The sequence below is a fragment of the Chroicocephalus ridibundus genome, chromosome 9, assembly GCF_963924245.1.
Source record: "Chroicocephalus ridibundus chromosome 9, bChrRid1.1, whole genome shotgun sequence".
Lineage (NCBI taxonomy): Eukaryota > Metazoa > Chordata > Aves > Charadriiformes > Laridae > Chroicocephalus > Chroicocephalus ridibundus.
In genome coordinates, this window is record NC_086292.1 from 5825624 (window position 1) to 5846336 (window position 20713).

At 52.6% G+C, this 20713-nt stretch overlaps 3 protein-coding genes and 1 long non-coding RNA gene across 4 annotated transcripts; 3 read left to right on the forward strand and 1 right to left on the reverse strand.

Annotated features, from left to right (window-relative positions):
* Window positions 1-111: 111 nt before the first annotated feature.
* LOC134521133 (40-kDa huntingtin-associated protein-like) lies at window positions 112-2569 on the forward strand. Its single transcript, XM_063347262.1, has one exon. It carries the CDS (start codon window positions 179-181, stop codon window positions 1262-1264), a length of 1086 nt encoding a protein of 361 aa, XP_063203332.1. The 5' UTR covers window positions 112-178; the 3' UTR covers window positions 1265-2569.
* Window positions 1377-12588, forward strand: TRMT2B (tRNA methyltransferase 2 homolog B). Its single transcript, XM_063346739.1, has 14 exons — window positions 1377-1438; window positions 2933-3181; window positions 3622-3855; window positions 5155-5209; window positions 5705-5824; window positions 6234-6333; window positions 7356-7426; window positions 7882-8028; window positions 8169-8263; window positions 8800-9014; window positions 9143-9244; window positions 9426-9545; window positions 10753-10852; window positions 11648-12588. The coding sequence occupies exons 1-14, from the start codon at window positions 1377-1379 to the stop codon at window positions 11772-11774; spliced, it is 1797 nt and encodes a 598-aa protein (XP_063202809.1). The 3' UTR covers window positions 11775-12588.
* A 1201-nt stretch (window positions 12589-13789) lies between these two features.
* TMEM35A (transmembrane protein 35A) lies at window positions 13790-19109 on the forward strand. Its single transcript, XM_063346098.1, has 2 exons — window positions 13790-14063; window positions 16907-19109. Exons 1-2 carry the CDS (start codon window positions 13944-13946, stop codon window positions 17291-17293), a joined length of 507 nt encoding a protein of 168 aa, XP_063202168.1. The 5' UTR covers window positions 13790-13943; the 3' UTR covers window positions 17294-19109.
* On the reverse strand, window positions 14070-20627 carry LOC134520553 (uncharacterized). The gene is made up of 3 exons (XR_010072466.1): window positions 20540-20627; window positions 17164-17264; window positions 14070-16318 (listed from the first exon to the last, which is right to left on the reverse strand). It is a non-coding gene; the product is annotated as an uncharacterized LOC134520553 (long non-coding RNA).
* Between the last annotated feature and the right edge of the window lie 86 nt (window positions 20628-20713).

Below are 20713 nucleotides of genomic sequence, written 5' to 3' on the forward strand. Positions count from 1 at the left end.
TTGGACAACCACGCCCACTATCAGGCCACGCTCATTGGTCAGTCGCGCCCACGATCAGCACCGCGTCTTCGGGTCAGCGCCCCGTTCAACTCCGCCGTCCACGTGACGCCGACGCGGGCGCCGATTGGCCGTCGCCGGGCGAGGCGGAAGCGGGCCCGTGGCGGGCGGGCGGCGCGCGATGCTGTCGGCGTCGGGCGGCTCCGGCTCCGGCTCCGGCCCCGGCGGGGCGGGCGGCCCCGGGCCGGGGCTCGGCGGGGACGGGGACTTCCTGTCGCGGTACCGGCTGGTGTCGGCCAAGCTGCGGCGGCGGTTCCTGCGGAAGCCGAACGTGGCGGAGGCGGCGGAGCAGTTCGCGGCGCTGGCGCGGGAGCTGCGCGCCCAGGAGAGCCTGCCCTACGCCGCCTGGTGCCAGCTGGCCGTGGCGCGCTGCGCCCAGAGCCTGTTCCACGGGCCCGCCGAGGCGGCCGCCCTGGCCGAGGCGGCGCGGCTCTTCCTGCGGCAGGAGCGGGACCTGCGGCAGCGGCTGGGGCTGCGCGGCGGCTTCGGCGAGCACGTGGCGGCGGCGCAGAGCTGCGGCGCCTTCGCCGCCCGCCTGCACCTGGAGCGGGGGCAGCCGGCGCTGGCGGCCGGGCTCTGCCTGGAGCTGGCGGCGGCGCTGCGCGACACGGGCCGGCCCGCCCGCGCCGCCGCGGCCCTGCAGCGGGCGGCCGAGCTGCTGGCGGCGGCGCGGCTGCCCCTGGAGGCGCTGCGCTGCCTGGCCGAGCGCGCCTCCTGCCTGCTGCTGGGCCGCGACTACGCCGGGGCGCTGGCGGCGCTGACGCGGGCGCAGGCGCTGGCCGGGGCGGCGCTGGGCGGCGGGGGCGCGGCGGGCGGCGGCGGCGCCTTCGTGGAGGTGCTGTGGCGCTGCGAGGTGTCGCGGGTGCTGCTGCTGCTGCTGCTGCAGCCGCCGCCCGCCAAGCTGCTGCCCGAGCACGCCCGCACGCTGGAGCAGTACTGCTGGGAGGCGGCGGAGGGCGGCGCGGCGGCGGGGCCCGGGGGCGGCGGCGGCGTGGGGGCGGGCGGGGGGCTGCCGGCGGCGGCCGGCTACCTGCCGGGGGAGCTGTTCCTGCTGCTGCAGTCGGCCGTGCTGGCCTGCCAGGAGAAGGACGCGGAGGCGCTGAAGGCGCTGCAGGCCGAGCTCTGGCCGCTGCTCAGCGCCGAGCAGAACCACCTGCTGCACCTGGTGCTGCAGGAGATGCTCAGCCCCGCCGGGCAGGGGCTCTGAGCGCCGCCGGGACGCGACGGGGCCGCGGCCGGGCCCGGGGCTGAGGCCTGGGTGGGCGCGTCCTCGGGGCCGGTGTTCGGTTTCGGTGCGCGTTCTGTAAGAGCGGCCAGCGATGGCGGACGAGCGAGCGTGTCCTTCTGCGCCTTGCCCTTGTGCCCCAGGAAACGGCCTGCGGTTTGTCCCGAGAGTTGTCGGACTTGGACGGTCCCGAAGCAGAGCCCGGCCGTTCCTTAGAGAACTGGCTTTTGCACATCCAGGAAGCAAATGTTGCTGGAGTTGCCTTTAAAAAAAAAACAACCACCCACATCCAAATGAGACGCTTATTTCCCTCCTGAAACCAAAAGACACTACAGCCAAGGTGAGGCCATGGATTTGGCTTTCACGGCGGACAAAAGGAGCTGGTCACTGACCCTCGAGTGTTTGCCTGGGGACCAGTGGTGGTGGCCTGACTCTGTTTTCTGTAGCACAGCTGGAAAGCTGGAGAACTGAGACTGAAAATAGGCAAATCCACTACAGCCGAGGGTAATGAAGGATAAAATGGATGGTGGAGAAGGATGAGTTATTGGAATGGACTGTTTGCTCAGTTCTCTGCAGCTGCTGTTCCTGTCTGCTAGCGGGCACGTCTGCCTCCTGCTTTCTGCCTCTCGGGACCGTTTCCAGTACTGAGGTGAAGAATCCCCGTCTTTAGACCAGGAAAGAAAGGAACCCGCTGTCCCTGGTGCACCCAGCTGTTGCCTGCAGACCGAGGCAAATTTCTGCAGGGGTCAGAGATGGAATCTCAAGAAGGGGATGCTTTGTAGTGGAAGCCAGAGGGGCCCTGGTGGTTCCCACATAATTGTGGGTGTCACATAAATAAAGAGCAATTCTAATACACCTAAAAATAAGAAAAGAAACAAATGCTGGGAGCAAACACCCCCCAGAGACCCCCCTCCCTCAGAAGGCTGAGGCTTTGGGAGAGATGGAGAGATCCTGTTTGCACACCTGGGAGAGAAGAGAGAGGGGAAGAGGTAATTCTGGTACAACAGTGGTGTTACGTGTACTTCTGATGTTAATAGTTGCGTCTACAGACAGCGTTTCTTTCGAGCGTTTTTCAGGTTCCACACTGGAATAACTAGGAACTTGGAGTTTTCCTACCTGAAATGCAAACATTAATTCCCACAATATTTAAGAAGAGTTAATTACCACAAAGGTTTTATATTAGAGTTGATAAATGCTTAATTGAGAATTTGATGTTATTTTATAGTTGAATTGGCTATGGATGTGCCACGCTGTGAAGCAGAAATAAAAATCTATGCCTTCAAAATACTTATGACCCTCTCCTTTTCAATGAAAAGAGATGAAACTGATGCTAGCGTACTATGTGGTGGTTATATAAAAGAAAAACCTAATTTTTGGAGGCTGGAGCGATGGCTGCGTGGAGTTAATCTCCGGACAAGGGCTGTCTCTGAGATGCCCGGGTTGTCTGAAACCAGAATCCTTAAAAACTGCCCGCAGATAATTATTGGTCCGTGCTGAGATCCTCCCTCAAGGTACCAGGTCTAATTGCAATTAGTGCCGGCGCACCCGATCCGCCGGGCTGTGCCCGCGGGATCCCGGGAGCGCTGCGGGGTCGGTGTTGGGGGGGTGTCCCGGGGCCGGTTCCCTCCCCCGCGGTCCCGGGGGCGGTAGGGCGGCTCTCCGGAGGGACTCTCCGGGACACGGCGCTGCTGGGGCGGGACGGGTCGGGCTCCGCCCGCTGCTCCTCTCCGGGTTTCGGTGCCTGCGCGGTGCGGCGACACCGGCCGGTCCCCCCCTGCCGCCGGCGGGGCCAGCGGGAGCCCCTCGCCCCGGCGCGGTGCCGGGCTCCGCCGCGGCGCTCCGGGAGGCGTCCCAGCCGGTGCTGGGCTGCTGCACTGGGAGGCGGCAAGGCACGGGGAGGTGAGGCAAGGCTCGGGGGCCACAGGAGCGCGGCGGGACTCGCCACCGAGCCCAGGCGGGCGTGGGGTGGGGGGAGCCGGCCCCGGCGTGGGGCTCGGCCGCCTCGCAGGGAGGTTTCTCGGCCGTAAACGCCGTGCGGGGCGGCGGAATGGCCGCTCCCCGCCATGTGGGAGCCCTGGGCCCGGCGGGGGGCGAGCGATCGGCAGCGGCAGGAGCCGTGGAAGCAGCGGAGGGGCCCCGGGCAAGCATGGCCGGCAGCAGGGCCACTCGGCCGCGGCCGAGGAGGGGACCACCGCATCCAGCCGCCCCTTCCCAGGGCAGGGAAGCTCCCAGCAAAGCACAGATGCTTCCCCGGGTCACACCGGCCCTGGGTATGTTTTTAAACCAAATAGTTTAATTTCCTGGCCGCGAGCATGGTGTTTTTCTCGACCCATCTCCAGGTGCGAGGCTGACGGTGGGCTCGCCGTGTCGCTGACCCCTCTCCTCTCCGCCATGGCTCTGTCCTGCGCGTTGAGGCTACCACCCCGGCTCCTTCGCCCTTCCAGTGCTCTCTTGAGCAGCCTGCCCGGCGGGGACCGCAGCCTGCCGATGGAGAAGAAGACAGCGGCAAAGTGGAAGGAGAAGAAAAAGGCCAGGGAGGGCTCCAGCCTGCCAGGTTCCTCGTGGGAGGAGAGGTATGGCTCTTCCAAAGCACCAAGCACCTGAAGCGGTTCAAGCAGTGGGTCAGGGGTTTCACCTCCACCCAGCTCTCCCCAGTAGAAGAGCCAGGGCTCAGCTGGCTTCCCTGGAGCTTGGCCTGGGGATAGGAATAATGGAAAAGACAAAGGAAAAGGTCTAAGAGGGAAAGAAGCAGAGCAGTTGCCATACTGGCAAGCAAAAAGTAATAGTCCATTTTATTTGCGCTTCTGTGCATGAAGGTAGTTGGCATTGGGTGCTTTGGAAGCAGCTCCAAAAATCCCTATAAGCAATAACAGCAGCTTACCCAGCTGTGGGATGAGGTTCTCCACGGGCTCAGTGAGTCAGTAGTTGATGGATAGTTATGATAGTTTGCATCCTACCCACCTCCCCCCTTCCTCTGTCTTCTTTTTTTTTTTTTTAGATCAACTTATACGTGTTTTGTTTTTGCTTGCCCTGGCTCAGGTATAAGTAGTGGCAAGTTTGGAGGTTTATCTTTATCTCTAAACTGGCGCTGCATGGGTGGCCGGGTCAGGGAGAGTGCGCAGCCAGTAATTCCCTGCCTGCTACACACAAACAGTGCGTTTCGCTGTGCTGGATTTAATCTAGTACAGCACTAGCGAAAAAGATGTAGTAGTGGCTGGAAATGTGAGCAGGCAGATGATGTAGGACAGATGCACTGAGCGGTGAGAGAAGCATCGTGCTCTTTTAGGGGAAAACTCCAGGGAGATGGGACTCGGGCTGTCCTTGGAGCAGCAAGGGATGCCCAAAGCCTCTTATTCAGTGGGAGAAAGCAGCAGAGCCCATATGAAGCTACAACATGATCTCTTTTTTTTTCCCCTTCTCTGCCTGCACTTTGGGATTTTTTCCCCTTCTGATCCCAGTAACATTTGAATACTCATTCCCCTGGCTTTACCAGCCTGGAATCAGATCTCACCAAGGGCTCGGCAGGGCCTCTCTGGGTCCCTGTGTGGGTAAAACACTGTTCCTGGCCCTGTCCTCTAAAGGCAGATCAGAAAGATAACTGGGTTACCACACATCGCTGGTCAGTCTTCTGCCAAAGGCTCAGCCTGTCCTCTGGAGAACTGGTTGGTTGTGGTTCCTGGGTCCCTCTTCCAGCCACGAGTATTCTGCACCAGGAAGGTGCCATGAAAAGGGAGTTTGGATGTTCACAGCCAGCTCTGGTGCGCAGCCCGCACCAGAACAGTCCTGCCCATGGAGCAGGTGGTGTGCGTGCTATGCCATAAGTATCAGGAGGTGAGCAGCTCTGGGCACTACCGCGATGTTGTGCTTTCCAGGTTAGCAAACGCGGTGACTCCGCTGTGGAGACTTCCCTATCAAGAGCAGCTGCAGGTAAGATGTGCTTACGTGGACTTTTCTCTGTCGTGCTGCCCCAGCTGTCCCTCCTCTCTCCCTTGAGCAACAGCCCCTAGCGTCTTAGTCGCTGAATGCTGGAAACTCTTCAGACCCCGTTTATTGCTGCTTTAATTTGTCAGTTATTGTGAGGGATGGAACTGGGAGGTTCCCCGTGGGTGGTGTGTGTGGTCACCAACAGCACAGAGGATGGGCTGTCACACAGTGATCCTGTCCAGCGCGGGGTAACTGTTTCACTGGGGCTTCAGGTTGGACCAAGTGCTCCAGGCCAGCGCTTGGGGACCAGGGACACAGGATTTCTCTCTCTCCCCGTTGCTCCAAGCAGCTGTAGTGATAGGAAAGGCAGAGTTCCTCTAGGGCTATATCCCACTTGCAGTATTCCCTCCTGTTGGCCTTCCCAGAGGTGGGTGACGAAGAGCTGCCCACCGTCGTGTGATCCTGTGAGAGCGTTTCTGGCTTAGGACTCCTCTGCAGGTGAAGTACGAAAGCCAGAGGAAGGTTTTGCAGGCACTGGCATCTCATCTTGAGGAGCTGGGCATTGAAGCACAGAAACCTGGTGGAGTCTGCTGTCCTCTCCAGCCTGTAGTCCCTTCGGTGAGTATCCCATGGGAATACTGTCCCCACTGAACCACTAACAGTTTCTTACTCGACTCCCGAAGAGTCTCGTGGTGGGCATTACTTGGTTGCAGAGAAGCTGTCTGTGGCAGTCCTTGCTAGCTTCTGCTTTGCAGCCTGTGACTGCTGGAGAGTGAAAGAAGCCCAGTGATTCGGAACGCTTTTTGTAGCCAAACCTTCCCCGATGTCACCATTCTGTCACAGAGAGCCATTTTTTCTTCCCAAGGGGAAGTACTGGGCGTCTTGTGCACAAGCTCCGTTCCTGCGTTTTGGACATTCATGTGTGCCTTCCCGTGTTGCCAACAGAACAACCAGGCTGGGTTTTGACTTCCCTCCATTACTTTTTCTTTTAATCCAAGGCTTTACTTTTCCTTCTTTTCTCCCTCAGCCCGTCATTAATGGCTACCGAAACAAATCTACGTTCTCTGTGAACCGAGGACCAGATGGGAACCCCAAAACCGTGGGGCTGTATGTGGGAACTGGCAGAGGTCAGTGCAGGACGGGGAGCTGGGCAGAAAGCTGCTGCCGTGGGCCGGGTTGGGGCAAGGCTCTGCTGTGCCAGCCCCTGCCCGAGTTAGAAGCCTGAATCCTGGGGGATGCCGACAGAAACACCACCCAGCCCAGGGCAGCAATTTTAAAACCTCAGTTCATTAGCTTCTCAAGAAACAGCGGCTCCTGATTTGCTAAATACAGCAGTAAGGATGACAGCTGTGGTAGCAGCCCCCACAGGATTTAGTTTGTTATCCTTACTTATGCTGTTGCCGTGTTTTTGGCGTGCTCCAGGAGCCTGTGCTGAGCAGGGAGAGCATTGAGGGGGGATGCACATCCATAGGCAGCAGAGCAACGTCGGAGCATTTGGGATGCGTGAGGCAGTGGGGTTTTGTGCAACGAAGACGTGAGCTGTGTGCTCCTTGCGAGCTGCTCCGTGGCGAACGCCTTCACATCGTCGATCCTGGGTTTTGCTTCTCAACATCCGTGGCAAGAGGCGCTGGGAGGGGGTTGCTGTGTTCTTTTCTCATTGAAAAAATAATTCCACGGATGCGTTTTACCTCTGACAGCAGAAGTTTAGCGTTTAAACTGAAGTGGGAATGCTGTGTTCCAAGCAACCTCAACTGCTTGGCTGCCGTAAGCCCACCCCGTTATTCTCCAGTTAGAAAACCGGCTTGAAACCAGCTTGCTCTGCTCCGTCTCCCCTAGTTTAAGAACAGCGCGGTGACGCCTTTGGGAGTTGCTAGAGGACACTTAAAAAGCTCCCAGAGCTCCCACCTCTTCGTGGGCGTCGGTGACAGTAATCGCTGGCAAAGGGAATTCTGGCAGGTCCTGCAGCCTGGGAGTACCCAGAACATCACAGGATTCAGTGGGGCACTTAGGTACCAGTTTGTTGGGGTTTTTTCTTTTTTCTTTTTTTTGGTACAATGGGAGAATTCAGGGGAAAGGCCTCTCCGCAGATCCTGCAGTGGTTCAGATGCCCTGAAACAAAACAATTAAATACCCGTCTGTCTCTCTCCAGAAGGAAATATAGTCTGTGTGAAAGCCAACCGCATGGAGAACATACCCCCAAAACACAAACAAGTAGCCCAGGTAAATAAATGTCATGTCTGTCCCTAGGCTGTGGAATAGAGAGGGACTGCCGTTAGTCTTATTTGGGAGAACATTAATTTTAGTTAGGCTGGGTTTTCAAGTCCATTTTCATGTTCTGAAAAGTTTCAGGCCTGACTCTGGTTGATGGATAAGTATTTTTTTTAAAAACTTGCACTTTAATGTTGCAGCATCAAAACTGCCCCAAAGGGTGAAGTTAATCAAGTGACAATGAATTCCTGCCAATCTGTTAAAATACCTAAGAATCACAAATTGAAATTATTAAAATGTCTTGTCTTCCAAGACCTTGGAAAGCGCTTTCGCTCGATGTATTGAAATCAAACAGAAAAAACAGATGATACTGGTGGAAGGGGCACCCCTTTGGGGAGCAGAGAGTTACGCTAAGACCAGGGCAGTTGTCTTTGCTGTCCTACAAGCGCCGTTTCCCCTCCACTCAGTGCTATGAGGAGTTCATCCGTCGCTCCCCCCTGGAGCCCTGCATCCTCTTCCACGAAGGCGGACACTGGCGGGAGCTGGTGGTACGCACCACCAGCCGTGGCCACACCATGGCCATCGTCACCTTTCACCCCCAGGAGCTGGGCCAGGTGAGTACGTGGAGGACGGGGCCCCTGGCAAGAGGCACATCAGGTATCTGGCTGACCTGAGCTTGCTGGGTGTATCGCTGGGGAGAGGTGTCTCATCACGTTACCCGAACAGCCGGGTTTTCCTTTCCGGCTCTCGACAGGAGGCACTGGCTACTCAGAAAGCATTGCTGAAGGAGTTCTTCACGTGTGGGCCTGGAACAGTCTGTGCCTTGACTTCGCTTTATTTCCAAGAGAGGTACGTGTCTTGACATAGCGAAAAAGTGGAAACAAAGCCACCTCCTTTTCCTCCCCCCGCCCTTCTCTGATCAAACTCAAACTCTACCAGTTCAGGGAGTGCTTGAAGGGAATGACAGATGTTTGGATGCCTCTTGCAGACGTGGTTTTAAGATGGCCACATCTTTTGTTTTTCCTGACCTGAAATACGCTATGGCTCTACCTCATGGCAGTCATGAGCCTGGGAAAGTAAAGAAAAAAACCCTAGTGGCTTTCCCAAGACAGTAAATCACATTAGCAGCAAAACTGAGGATCAGACCCCAGGACTGTCGCGTTCCGCGAAGTCATTTTGATCCTTTTAATGAGTTCTAGGCTGTGCAAGTTACAGATCCCATACAAAGACTCAGAATTCTTTGGTCCTGTTGAAAGGCTCACACGAAATAAAAGTTGGTGGGGGCAGAACCATCCTCCCCTGCACACGAGCACCCCAGGAATGGAAATGGAAATGGGCTGCTTCTCTGCTGCCTCCTAACAGATGGTTTTTGCGTCCTCTGCTAGCACTATGACACGCTGCTCCCACGAGCAGTCCCCCTTCCAGCTCCTTCACGGAGAACCCCACATCTTCGAAGAAGTCCTTGGCCTGAAGTTTCGCATCTCTCCGGATGCCTTTTTCCAAGTAAACACAGGCGGAGCAGAAGTTCTGTACCGGGCGGTCGGGGAGCTGAGTCAGGTTGATGGGGACACCGTCCTCCTCGACATCTGCTGTGGAACGGGTGAGCGGTGGCCGCATGAGCCTGGCTCCCAGGGCTGGCGCTTTGCGTGCCAGAAATGATCCCTGCTATTTAAAGGCTTGTTTCTTCAGCGTGGATGTACGGAGTGTTTTTGTATCCCTCGTTTCCAGGCACAATCGGTCTCTCTCTGGCTCACCAAGTGTCCAAGATCATTGGTGTGGAGGTGGTGGAGAAGGCGATAGAGGATGCCAGGTGGAATGCAGCATTCAATGGTGAGTTGAAACTCATCGCGGCAGAAAATTTCAAGCTAATCGCCGAAAAATGGGAAGCAGAAGTGAGCGGAGGGATCGTAATGGGTTACTTCCACACAGCAAAGGGCGTTGCTTCATGTAATACCTAACGTCTGGCGAGACTGACTCTGCTCAGTTCATGTGGTTGCTTTTTGCTTCGCAGGAATTTCAAACTGCGAGTTTCGCACTGGAAAGGCAGAGGCCGTGTTACCACAACTCCTGTCGTCTTGGGAGGATGCCCGACCCCTTGTCGCTGTGGTGAACCCATCTCGGGCTGGACTCCGTGAGAGAATATGCTATTTATTTTCATCTTGAAAACAGAGAATTTTGAATGAGTTCTGTGAGACCTGTTCCGCTGTCTCCAAACCCTCTGCTCGCTTGGTCTCTAGTTTCTTACCTTGTTGCGGGCAGCAGCTAAAATCCCATAGAATCTGCTTTTTTCAGTGCCTTTATTATGCTTTCCCTTTAAAGTAGACGGCTCTAATCTTTTCTCCACCTTTCATAGGCTCACAGAATTATTTAGGAGAAAAGGCGCGTCTGGAGGCCTGTGGAGCACTCTCTCATAGCATTGCCCAGGTTGGAAGGGACCTTTCAGATCATCAAGTCGAACCATCAACCTAACCCTGACAAAAACCATCACTGAACCATATCGCTAAGCACTATGTCTACCCGTCTTTTAAATACCTCCAGGGATGGTGTCTCAACCGCTTCCCTGGGCAGCCTGTTCCAAACTAAACTCTCCAAACTGTTCCAAACAAACCTCTCAACTAAAGCAAGGCCAACTTCAGCGTTGTATAGGGTTGCACAGGGCTATAAAGCCCTGCTGAGGTTTGAATGTGTCCAAGGGTGGACACCCTCCCCTGAAAATGTTTTCCCTAGTATGTTTAATCAGAATTTCCCCTTGCTGCAGCGCATCTGTTGCCTCTCATCATCTTCTCCTGCCCCTCTGAGAAGATTCTGGCTCCATCTTCTCTGTAATCCCCCAGGAGGCCCCTGAAGATAGAAATGGGTCCCTGCTCACCTTCTCCTCCCCAGGCTGAATAACACCAGCCCTCACACTCTTCTTATGCGTACCGTGTCCCAGCTCTCTGACTGTCTTAGTGGTCTCTGCTGGGCTCACTCCAGGGTGTACTGGGAAGTTCCAAACCGGTCCTGGTGCCCAAATGCCGTCTCATAAGCGTGGAAGGTTTTACATGCCTCTGCTTAATTAAGTAACAATTTTTCTCTCATCCTTCACCCCCCTGGGAAGCGGAGGGATTTCTCCCACTGCCCTGCCAAATTGACCGAGCTGTTAGCAGCGTGGGTCACATCCCCGGCCTCCTAAGAGCCTGCATCCAAGATAGAACATGGCAAAATGGGTATATTCTTTTTGTCCCTTGTATTTTTGACAGTTCATTGCAGTTCTGTGACGTTTGCTGTTGCAGTCGTTCCTTCTGGAGAGCTCGCGGTGGTGGTGGGTCTCTGGGAAAGCACAGTGTCTGTTTTTGCAGATCACAGGGTTGTGCGAGCCATCCGAAACTGCGCGGCCATCCGAAGGCTGCTCTACATCTCCTGCAAGCCAGAGGGCGAAGCCATGAGGAACTTCCTTGAGTGAGCACCCTCTTCTTTTCCTTTCCACTGACCCTGTTATGTCCAGGCAAGGACGTAAATATCTCACCTGGGCTTTTAGGAAGGTTTTTGTTGCGACTGAGTTTCCCTAGGTGAGTTCTGCAGGTGTGACCCGGGACCAGTCAGCGCATGGTCAGAAGTGGTTTACGCTTCTGCGTTACTTTGGGTTTACCTGCAGGCTGCACTCGCCAGTTTAAGGCAGCAGGTACTCTTTGGGTTTTACGTTCCAGCAGAATGCTTTAATGCATCAGTAAAGAATAGAAAATAATGCAAATATGCTCTAATGGCATTGTGCATCCTTCCCCAGCAAAACAGCGCATTTGGATGTAGGATACGGAGGTTCGCTGTGGGAAGGCTGGCTCCGAGCTAACGAAGTGAAGCCAAGGGGATTAGTCACCTGCTTAGGGTTAATCCTGTTGCTAAGTCTCTGTCTGGGGCAGGCCCGTTTGCGGGTGATAAATCTGCAGGTAACCAGTGAAGGTAGTGCAAACCTGAGGATTGTTTCCTAAGGGTGTTAAGTATCTATCAGCTGGGATGGCTGGTGAGAAAGGGAGCTTTGAACCCGCCACTGACTCTTCAGCTTGTCCGTGAGGTTTTCAGAGCTGCTTTGGGATTCGGTATTGATGGTTCCAGACCTCAGCCAGCATCAGCTGCAGACTCTGAGGGACGTTGGCCAAACAGGCGGTACCTCCTCAGTGCATCCTCGGCGCTGTTGTGCCGCCAACAAGGGTGGGAAGGCTTCTGCTGCCGCTCTAAAGGATGCTCTGCTTTCCGCAGGCTGTGCTGCCCGCCTGACCCGGGGAAGAAGCTGGCAGGAGAGCCGTTTGCCCCCACGTTGGCTATACCCTTTGACATGTTTCCTCATACTGTGCATTGTGAGCTGGTGCTGCTGTTCACCCGCTGAGGAGGAGGCAGGTACGCCGGCTCCGAGAGCTTGGGCAGCAACCTCCTCCTGTCCTCAAGACCGGAGGCGACATAGTTAGGATTTTAACTTATTTCCTTGAAAGTTGTATAAAAATAAATAATTTGGCTTTTGCTCTTGTTTTGGGTTGCCTAACCACACTGTTCTGTAAGGAAACACTCGGATTGCTGGGGTGAAAAGGTAACACTTCATCACCTTTTCCTCCCCTGCAAACCTCCTCTTGGGCTGCTGGTTAAAGCAGCCTGGAAAATACCCGCTCCCTGGTATTGTGGGTTTTCACCATCGACATGTGAATGCAAAGTACTAAAATCCACCGTATTTTTCTAATACTGCCATGCCATTAGTTCTCTGCTTGCTTCAAGGATATTTCAGGTGTTTTTCAAGTTGATAGCGAACTTGCTATGAAGAAACTGTAGGAACTAGAAATCCTCATGCTTTACAGAGAAAATGTTGAGCTTTTGGGGTCAGGGAAATGTTTCCTGTATAAACTTCCAAACCCAATAGTGAATCGCTGTCGGTCACGTGGGTAAGTTAGAGACAATGAGAAAGATTTTTCCGTAAAATGAAATGAAGAGAGAACAAATTTCAGCGTCTCTCTCTCTCCATCTCTGCCTCCCGCTTCCCCGCTAATGCTGGTACCTAAATATGAAGGGCCCTGTGAAAATGTCAGCAGCAACAAGTTATTTCCTTATCAGGTTGCTCTGCAATAGCTAATTAAAAAATGTGGTGTGTTTTGTATCTGTCCTGCCACGCTCACTGACTGGCAAACAGCGAACCTCAATGTTAGATGAAGTTCTCTCCAGCTCCTCGAAATACGGAGCTGCTAAAACCTGGAGGCAGGTCTGAGTGAGCGGAGTTCCCTTCTGTTTTGTGAACTTCACGTTGTTTTGAGGGCTTCTTTTATTTTATCTTTTTAATTTTTATTTTTATGTATTGAAATTACCTTTTTGTTTATCCCGGTCATCTAGGCCAGACCAGTAGCAGAACGCATTTCTACAGTCAGACTGTTAAATTTGACTCTTTCCTCTGAAAGAGGAGTTTGCTATCTGATCTGGGTGGATCATGGCTGATAAACTCCCAAGGGAACAGGGAGAGCTGCCTGCGTTTTTCAGACTTTAAACTCCAGTCCTAAGGAACCCTGGGCTTGGAATAATAACAACCACTGCTAGCTCTCAAGCCACAGGGGCTTAAAATACGTGGGTTTAGGACTTGAGACTTACTACACCAGAAGGGGAGGTGATGGGGAGATTCGTGACAGGCACAGGAAGTGCCACTCTTGTACCATCCCATGAGCGTGAGATTTTTGCACGCTGTTACAGCCTTTTATTTTCAGTTTATAGCGAGGGATACAGTTTTCCAGCAGTTCTGGTTTGTGAAATTATACCTTGGCTCCTTGCTGCGAGACCCGAATGGATTTCTGCTTAGCCTGGCTATGCTTTTGTCAAAATGAAATTTGTTGCACGTTAGAGGCGGAGGGGAGAGATAATGGCTTTAAAACAGGAAGTAATAGGGGATCAGGAAACCTTTCCACTGGTCTCTGGAGAGGTGAACGTACAGGAGAGGTTTTATCTGCAATGGGGGAGGGTGGCACAGTGGCCTCACTGTCCCTTTTGGGCATCAAGTTCCAGGAGAGACATCTTTTTTGTTTTTTGGGGGCAAATATATTAAGTAATATGTTGTTTGCCGTGTATTAGTCCCTGAGCATCCGAAATGGACGGCTGCCTATGTACAAGAGACCTCCGACCACTTTTCCTCCGCAGCAGGTTGCTCTCGTGTCCTCGTTTTCCCACTTGTGAGCGAACCTGCTGTGCGTTTGGCTGCCATCCCACATCCCTAGAACTGGCTGGGTTTCGGCTTTCTGCGGGTAATTTATGGAACGTGCAAGGAAACGGAGGATGACTTGGCGTCAGGAGGGGTGGGAATGTGGGAATGCTCATCGCTCAGCACAGGGCTGCCTGGCTGAGCGGCATTAGGACCTGGCAGCTGCTGAGCGGAGGAGGCTGAATCCCCCTCCCGCTGTCATCCTCGCTGCCTCTGCAGCTTTATTCCTCATCTCCTTCAATGGTGACTGACTACCTCCCGCCCGGGCTGGCAGCCAGAGCCAGAAGGCCTCGCTAGGACCGGTTGCCAGGACCGGTTGCCGGCGGCTCCATGGCATCTCCCAGGACTATCACCATTGTCGCCCTCTCGGTGGCCCTGGGGCTCTTCTTCGTCTTTATGGGGACCATCAAACTGACCCCTCGGCTCAGCAGAGACGCCTACAATGAGATGGTGAGTACAGCGGTGGCAGGATGGAGGGAGACGCATTAGGGCTCTCTCCCCACAACCTTGCGGCAGAAGCCGTGTTGGCAGCGGGGTACACGGAGGGTGACCGCGCTGGAGCCCCCAGAGCGATGGGGAGGGAGAGGGAAGCAGCTTATCTGTCTCCTTATTTGATGGACGCGGAGAGAAACAAATAATACGCAGTGCCGAGGATATCCTAGCAGGGCTCCATCTGTGCCTATCCATGGAGGATATCCTCCTGTGGATAAGGATGGGGAGGGGAGGAGAGGGGGATAGGGTAGCACAGCACAGCCATGCTTGCAAAAAGATGGGGACACAAGAGGGCTCTGAAAAGCAAGGTCTGAAGAAGTGCCAGACACGTAGCAGGCAGGTACAGCTGATCCCTGGGAGAATACCTGCCCCCCTGGACCAGGGGTAGGAAAAGCAGATGCCCGCTTTGGCAGCCAGATGATCCTCCTCAAAATTCTGTGCTTTAAAGCAAGGATAACAACACTGACTGTCCCCACCTCGCCAGACTTCTGCGGGGATTAATTCGTGACCGGGACATGCTTTGAGATTCCTAGCTGGTGGAAGAAGGTATTATTAATAGCCACCTTATTATTCTCTTTCGCCTGGGAAATGGGCCTCTCCTCCTCTTGCCTAACGGGAAAGGGGTGAGGAGTGGAAGGAGAAGTCACGGTGGGCATTTCTCGGCTGGTGAGCCATTTATGCTCCTCTCTGCCCAGGGCCAACCCTGCTGCGGAGCTTTGCCGGCTGCGAGCTGCAGGCAGGCGAGGGACCGGCTGCCACCTTTTGCTTCCTTGTCTGTGTTTGTTTCTTCTCCTGCCACCCTCCCCTCCTCCCCGTTACATTTATTGCAGTGGCTGAAAAGCGTTGGTATAATTTTTGTGCCCCTTAAAAAAAAAAAAAAAAATTAAAAAAAAAAAAATAGTGCTGGAAGTTTCCAGCACATTCTGTTCTCTGCCTTTGCTCCACCTGCCCAGCTGCTTTTTCCTTAGCTCTCAAGTAACATCTGAATTGCAGCGCCCAGCGCAGGGATCTCGCAGAAAAAAAATCACCAAGAAGTAACTCAGGAGCAAAAGACTGAGACACAGTGGCCACAAAACGAAGCTCTTAAGCTTCTGCTACATGAGGGACAGAAAAAAAGCACCGAGACTTTAGAAGCATTGCAAAAATCCTTGCTCGGTAAAATATTTCGCTTCCCTGTCCCTTTCTGCTGTACCAAAAGTCAGGCCCACAGGTAGGAATGATCTCCGTTTTTATAAAAAGAAAGCAGAGGCGCTCGGATATTACACAGCGCCGTTATTCTTAATAGCCCATATTGTAACATGTTCACGGCTCGTTAGGCTTTCCTGCTTTTGCTGGGCTGCGTACCAGGGTGGTCTGTCACATCGTGGAGACAGTTAATGAAAACCTGATCTTGCCAATCAATAAGCCCCCAAGCAAATAGAGAACCTTTGTTATATACCTACAACACCAAACTTGCGGTTTTTCATTCAGCAAAGAACAGATGCGCTAGTTTGTCTATTAAAATACTTAAAATACCAGAGTACTCTAGGACATGCTGATAGTACATTTATAAGGCTGTGTTTTTCACAACTGTTTCAAAATACTCTGCTCTGAGGAGAGGTTTTATTCACTGAAGGTTTATAATGCATCCTTACAATGCATACCCTTAGAGTAAATGTGTCATGAGATTGTCAGTTATTTAGTAGCAAAAATGACAAAGTTGTGTATTTTCCACATGTGAAGTCTCCACTCTTTTTAGAAGCAAAAGTTACAGAGAAGTGGGGAAGTTCTGTGTGCCTGTAGTGCAGGTTTTTAAAAATCACACGGAAATAAATCTACAATCTGATCAGCGCCTGTGAGAGCTGACCAACTCCATACCTGAGATTTGGCTTCCATTTCCCTCTCCTTGATCAGAAAGCAGAGAACACAATGGCAAAACCATCTGCAGGGGTAGTATATTCAAGTGTAAGTGGAAATAACTTTGGTGTCTCCGATAACTAGGAGCTTTATTATAATATATTAAAAAAAGAGGAAATACTTGATTGAAAAAAGAAAAAACCAAAGCCGGTACGCCCACAAGCACCTAACGTTCAAATGCAAGAACCTGAATGTGTGTAAGGAGAGAGGTCGTTTCTTCCCTGAGACAATAAGGCAGCTGAATCTTGCAACGTATACAGCTTCTAAATCCAGCACAAACAGGGAGCAAAGGATGCCAGAAGTCAGCTTGCTTTCACCTGAGGACAGAAAGGATCATAAAGGTACGTAAGCACAGGATGGGGTTGGTGAATCTCAGCTTTGATGTACGGTTCCATGCTACAATTGTACTGCCCATAGACACTGGGGTAGTGTAAGATGCTTTAAGGTAGAAAGAGACTTCTGTTTTTACTTGCTGTGCCTTGGCTTTGCGGGGACTAGGTGGTGGTGTTTAATTATAAAGGACAAGCTACACTTAGAGAGGTACTTTTTTTTTTTTTTTTTTTTTAACAACATGGTTCTGCATTGCTAATTCTAGCAATCAATAACTTCAGGTTTCAGGAGAAGGTACACCTGGCCTGGTCCTAGCTCCAAAGATGGGTGTTAGGTTGCAGAACTGTTTTGCGGCAAGGAGACAACAGCTTATGAAGGGGGAATTACAGATTGACGGTGTTAATATCCCTCCAAGAGACACTTTAAGGATACAGATTGGATATGGTGCCAGAGGGGTCTGTGATGATTGAAGGGATCTTTAGGTCATACTGCACATCGATCTGTTTCAGCGGAAGTCATCTTTGCCTTTACTTTCTCGCATTATGGTGTTCTACGCTATTACTGCTTGATTTCAGAAACGAGCATACAAAAGCTACGTGCGGGCCCTCCCCATGCTGAAGAAGATGGGAGTCAGCTCCATCCTTCTCCGCAAGAGCATCGGTGCCCTAGAAGTGGCGTGTGGCATTGTCATGACACTGGTGCCCGGCCGCCCCAAAGACGTGGCCAACTTTCTCCTCCTCCTCCTCGTGCTGGCCGTGCTCTTCTTCCACCAGCTAGTGGGGGATCCACTCAAGCGGTACGCCCATGCCCTCGTCTTTGGGATCCTGCTTACCTGTCGTCTGCTGATTGCCCGCCAGCCTGAGGAGCAGCCGCCGGAAAAGAGGATCCTGTCGGTGAACGGGGAGGAGCAGCCACTCATCCACGACGCAGCTCCTGAGAAAGGCAAAATGAAGGTATCCTAGTTGAGCGCGTGTGAGAAATACGGACCCTCGAGGCAGCTCTCTCCAAAATCACCCAGAAAATTTGTGTTTGTTTTTTTTTTTTTTTAATTTACCTATTTATATTTTTTTGTCTGTCTAAATAAAGTTGCGCTTGGGGTCTGAGAGACACATGGTATGTCTACACTGTAGTCTTGCTTTTTGCTGCTGCCCTGTCATGTAGAAAAATACAAGCTCGCTTTCACTGGGACGGCTCGGAGGCAGTTAGCAGCACGGCTGGAGTAGCAGGAGCTGCAAAACCAGCCTGAGAGCACGGGCAAAGACAGGGGCAGGGGCTCATGCTGGCTCGGCACCGCTGCAGTGGGGAGGTGTTAGCCCCCCAGCATCAGCCCCGAGCCCCACAGCAGCGGAAACCTCCCCGGGATGCAGCTCCGCTACGTGGCAGTCTCGGCAACAGCCGGTGGGTAGAACATAACCAAAGTGTCCCGGTGCTGCCTTGTGCAGCCCCATCCACCGATCTACCTTTCCTTTTCCATAGGCAAGGGGGGAAAGGACCCCACCGAGCACAAAAGTGCCGTTTCTTGTATTTGAGAGAAGGGATCCCCCAACCTTTGCTGCCTCTGTGCCCAGTCCTTTCTTTGGACTGGTTATCCAGGGAAACACGGGATGCGCTATTTGCATCTTCCTCGATTTCCACACTTGGCAGAGGCTCTAAAACTGGGGCAGTGGCCTGATAACAGTAATTTTTTGCCTGCTTCACACGAGGAAATGGCATCTCTTTACCCTTCTTGGCAGAGAGTAAGGATCCCTGATGAGGGGATGGGGAACGGAACTGCCCAAAGAACTCCAAAATATCTGTCTGCTGTTGGCAAATAGCATCATGCTCCCTATTTCCTTGCAAGAAAAAAAATCCCTTTTCCCACAACTACTGCAACTTTATAGAATTGTCGGTTATCGCTGATAGATGAGGGTCCGAACGCGTCCAGGTACCTCACTGTTCATCCCATGTACAGCTTCAGTGAGCTGGGAGAAGTCCTGCCACCAGAGCCTGAATCCCTGCGTGTTGTATCTGAAATCTTACGGAGTGTCAAAAGAAGCATGTGTTACCTCTGAGTTTGTCTGTTTTTCTTGATGTTTCTCTGTTTTCAGTTTTTCCTTATTTTCTTAATTATTCATGAAAATAAACTTTTTGAAATTTGGAGAAAAATGTCTTGACAGAAACAAATTTATTTTTTGAGAGAGACACCTGAAAATATTTTTCCTGTGCTCAAAACGCTGCACCTAAAATGGGCGGAATCACGTCAGGGGAATTTCAGAGATAGACAAGGTAATGCAGGATGGAAGCCATCGGAACACTACTGGGCTATATATTAATAACCCCAGGCATTTAAGAGAGATGTTTGAAAATTTTCATGAAGCTGTCTCGGATACATTTCTGCTTCAGTACAATGTGGCAGTGAAAAAAGATATTAAAACTCCGGTAAAATATCAGTATCTTATCTCCATGAAAATTGATGACGGATGTTCATATGCAGTATATCCAGTTTCTTCTTATGTTAAGTTTGCTACTGAAACAGATGTAGTCCCAAACAAATATATGCTGAAAAATCCTCCTCCTAGCACCCCAAAGAGTGACTTATTATCTCTTATCAGATGTGTGCCCTGAACAAAGGAAACTACCAACAAGCCACCTTAGTTGGACAATCTCTTGTCTTTACAGACTACCTCAAGGTCATCCCAAACGTATACAGAATTTTCTTTATTTTCAGAAAGACACTTCATCTACCATGCCCTGACTGTAGCTATAATCACTTTTTAATTCAAAATTAAATAAAAATACCACCGACTCAAAACCACACTCTGATGTGTATTCCTACACAAAGTACTCACAACTGAATTGCTGCAACCTCTTGGCCAGCTGCCCCTCACGTGGGCATCGAACTTGGTAAATTTTTTGAAACAAGTGTTTGTGTTTGTCTTTTGTAATGTTGTTCACCGAAACCTGTACAGATGCCATAATAATAAATGTAAAACATTCCACATAGGAAGCACATCCCTGCAAAAAGACTGCAAATGAATTCTGAAAAATGTCCCTCTCTTTTCACATTTGCAACAGTATGAATTACTGATCTGCAGTAGAAGCTGAGACTCTTCTTGGAGTCCGGTAACAAGAATTCTGCACTTATCTATATTGGGTTGACCTCCATCATTGCCCCCCAACTATTTTTGGAAACTACCAGTCATCTTTGCTCGCTACAGGTGATAAGGTGACAAGAACTGATTTAGTCCTTTTGTAAGACCACGATGCTAATTTACTCTATCTCTTTTTTTTTTCTTCCCCTGCGCTTTTCGTTCTTTTTCTCTCCAAGCCCATAATTCCATTCCTGCCACTCTCATCCGCTTGCTGCCGCTGGCGTTCTCCAGGCTGCAGCTTGCCAGGACAGCGAGGGTTTCATAGAATGACAGAATAGTTTGGGTTGGAAGGGACCTTAAAGATCATCTAGTTCCAACCCCCCTGCCCTGGGCAGGGACACCTTCCACCAGACCAGGTTGCTCAAAGCCCCATCCAACCTGGCCTTGAACCCCTCCAGAGATGGGGCAGCCACAGCTTCTCTGGGCAACCTGGGCCAGGGGCTCACCACCCTCATAGTGAAATTTCTGCCTAATATCCAATCTAAATCTCCCCTCTTTCAGTTTAAAACTGTTACCCCTTGTCCTAGCGCTACACTCCCTGATCCAGAGTCCCTCCCCAGCTTTCCTGGAGCCCCTTTAGGTTCTGGAAGGGGCTCTAAGGTCTCCCCAGAGCCTTCTCTTCTCCAGGCTGAACCCCCCCAGCTCTCTCAGCCTGTCCTCACAGCAGAGGGGCTCCAGCCCTCTGAGCATCTCCGTGGCCTCCTCTGGACTCGCTCCAACAGGTCCATGTCCTTCTGATGTTGGGGGCTCCAGAGCTGGACGCAGCACTGCAGGGGGGTCTCCCCAGAGCGGAGCAGAGGGGCAGAATCCCCTCCCTTGCCCCGCTGCCCACGCTGCCGGGGATGCAGCCCAGGCTGCGGTTGGCTTTCTGGGCTGCGAGCGCACATTGCCAGCTCGTGTTGAGCTTCTCATCCACCGACACCCCGGATTCCCTCTCCTCAGGGCTGCTCTCCATCCATTCCCCACCCAGCCTGTATGTGTGCTTGGGATTGCCCTGACTCAGGCGCAGGGCCTGGCACTCGGCCTGGTTGTACTTCATGAGGTTTCTCAGAGGAAGGGTGCCCGGCCGCGGCCTACCCGAGCGAGGACCCGCCTGGCACCGCCTGCCTGTCAGAAGAGGGATGAAACAAGCCACCGCTACCCGCCGCCCCTGCCCCGTTTTTGCCCCCGAAGCCGCTCCCAGCCACCCCTCCCGCCCGCAGGCCGCGGCCAAACCGCGCATGCTCAGTGCCGCCCGGGACGGGGCGGAAG

Bases quoted from the DNA above. Each gene is read 5' to 3' on its own strand.
- LOC134521133 (XM_063347262.1), top strand. From the start codon at position 179: ATGCTGTCGGCGTCGGGCGGCTCCGGCTCCGGCTCCGGCCCCGGCGGG.
- TMEM35A (XM_063346098.1), top strand. From the start codon at position 13,944: ATGGCATCTCCCAGGACTATCACCATTGTCGCCCTCTCGGTGGCCCTG. The intron at 14,064-16,906 runs GTGAGTACAGCG...GCTTGATTTCAG, and splicing joins GAGACGCCTACAATGAGATG to AAACGAGCATACAAAAGCTA.
- TRMT2B (XM_063346739.1), top strand. From the start codon at position 1,377: ATGGCGGACGAGCGAGCGTGTCCTTCTGCGCCTTGCCCTTGTGCCCCA. The intron at 3,856-5,154 runs GTATGGCTCTTC...TGTGCTTTCCAG, and splicing joins GGTTCCTCGTGGGAGGAGAG to GTTAGCAAACGCGGTGACTC. The intron at 9,015-9,142 runs GTGAGCGGTGGC...CCTCGTTTCCAG, and splicing joins CGACATCTGCTGTGGAACGG to GCACAATCGGTCTCTCTCTG.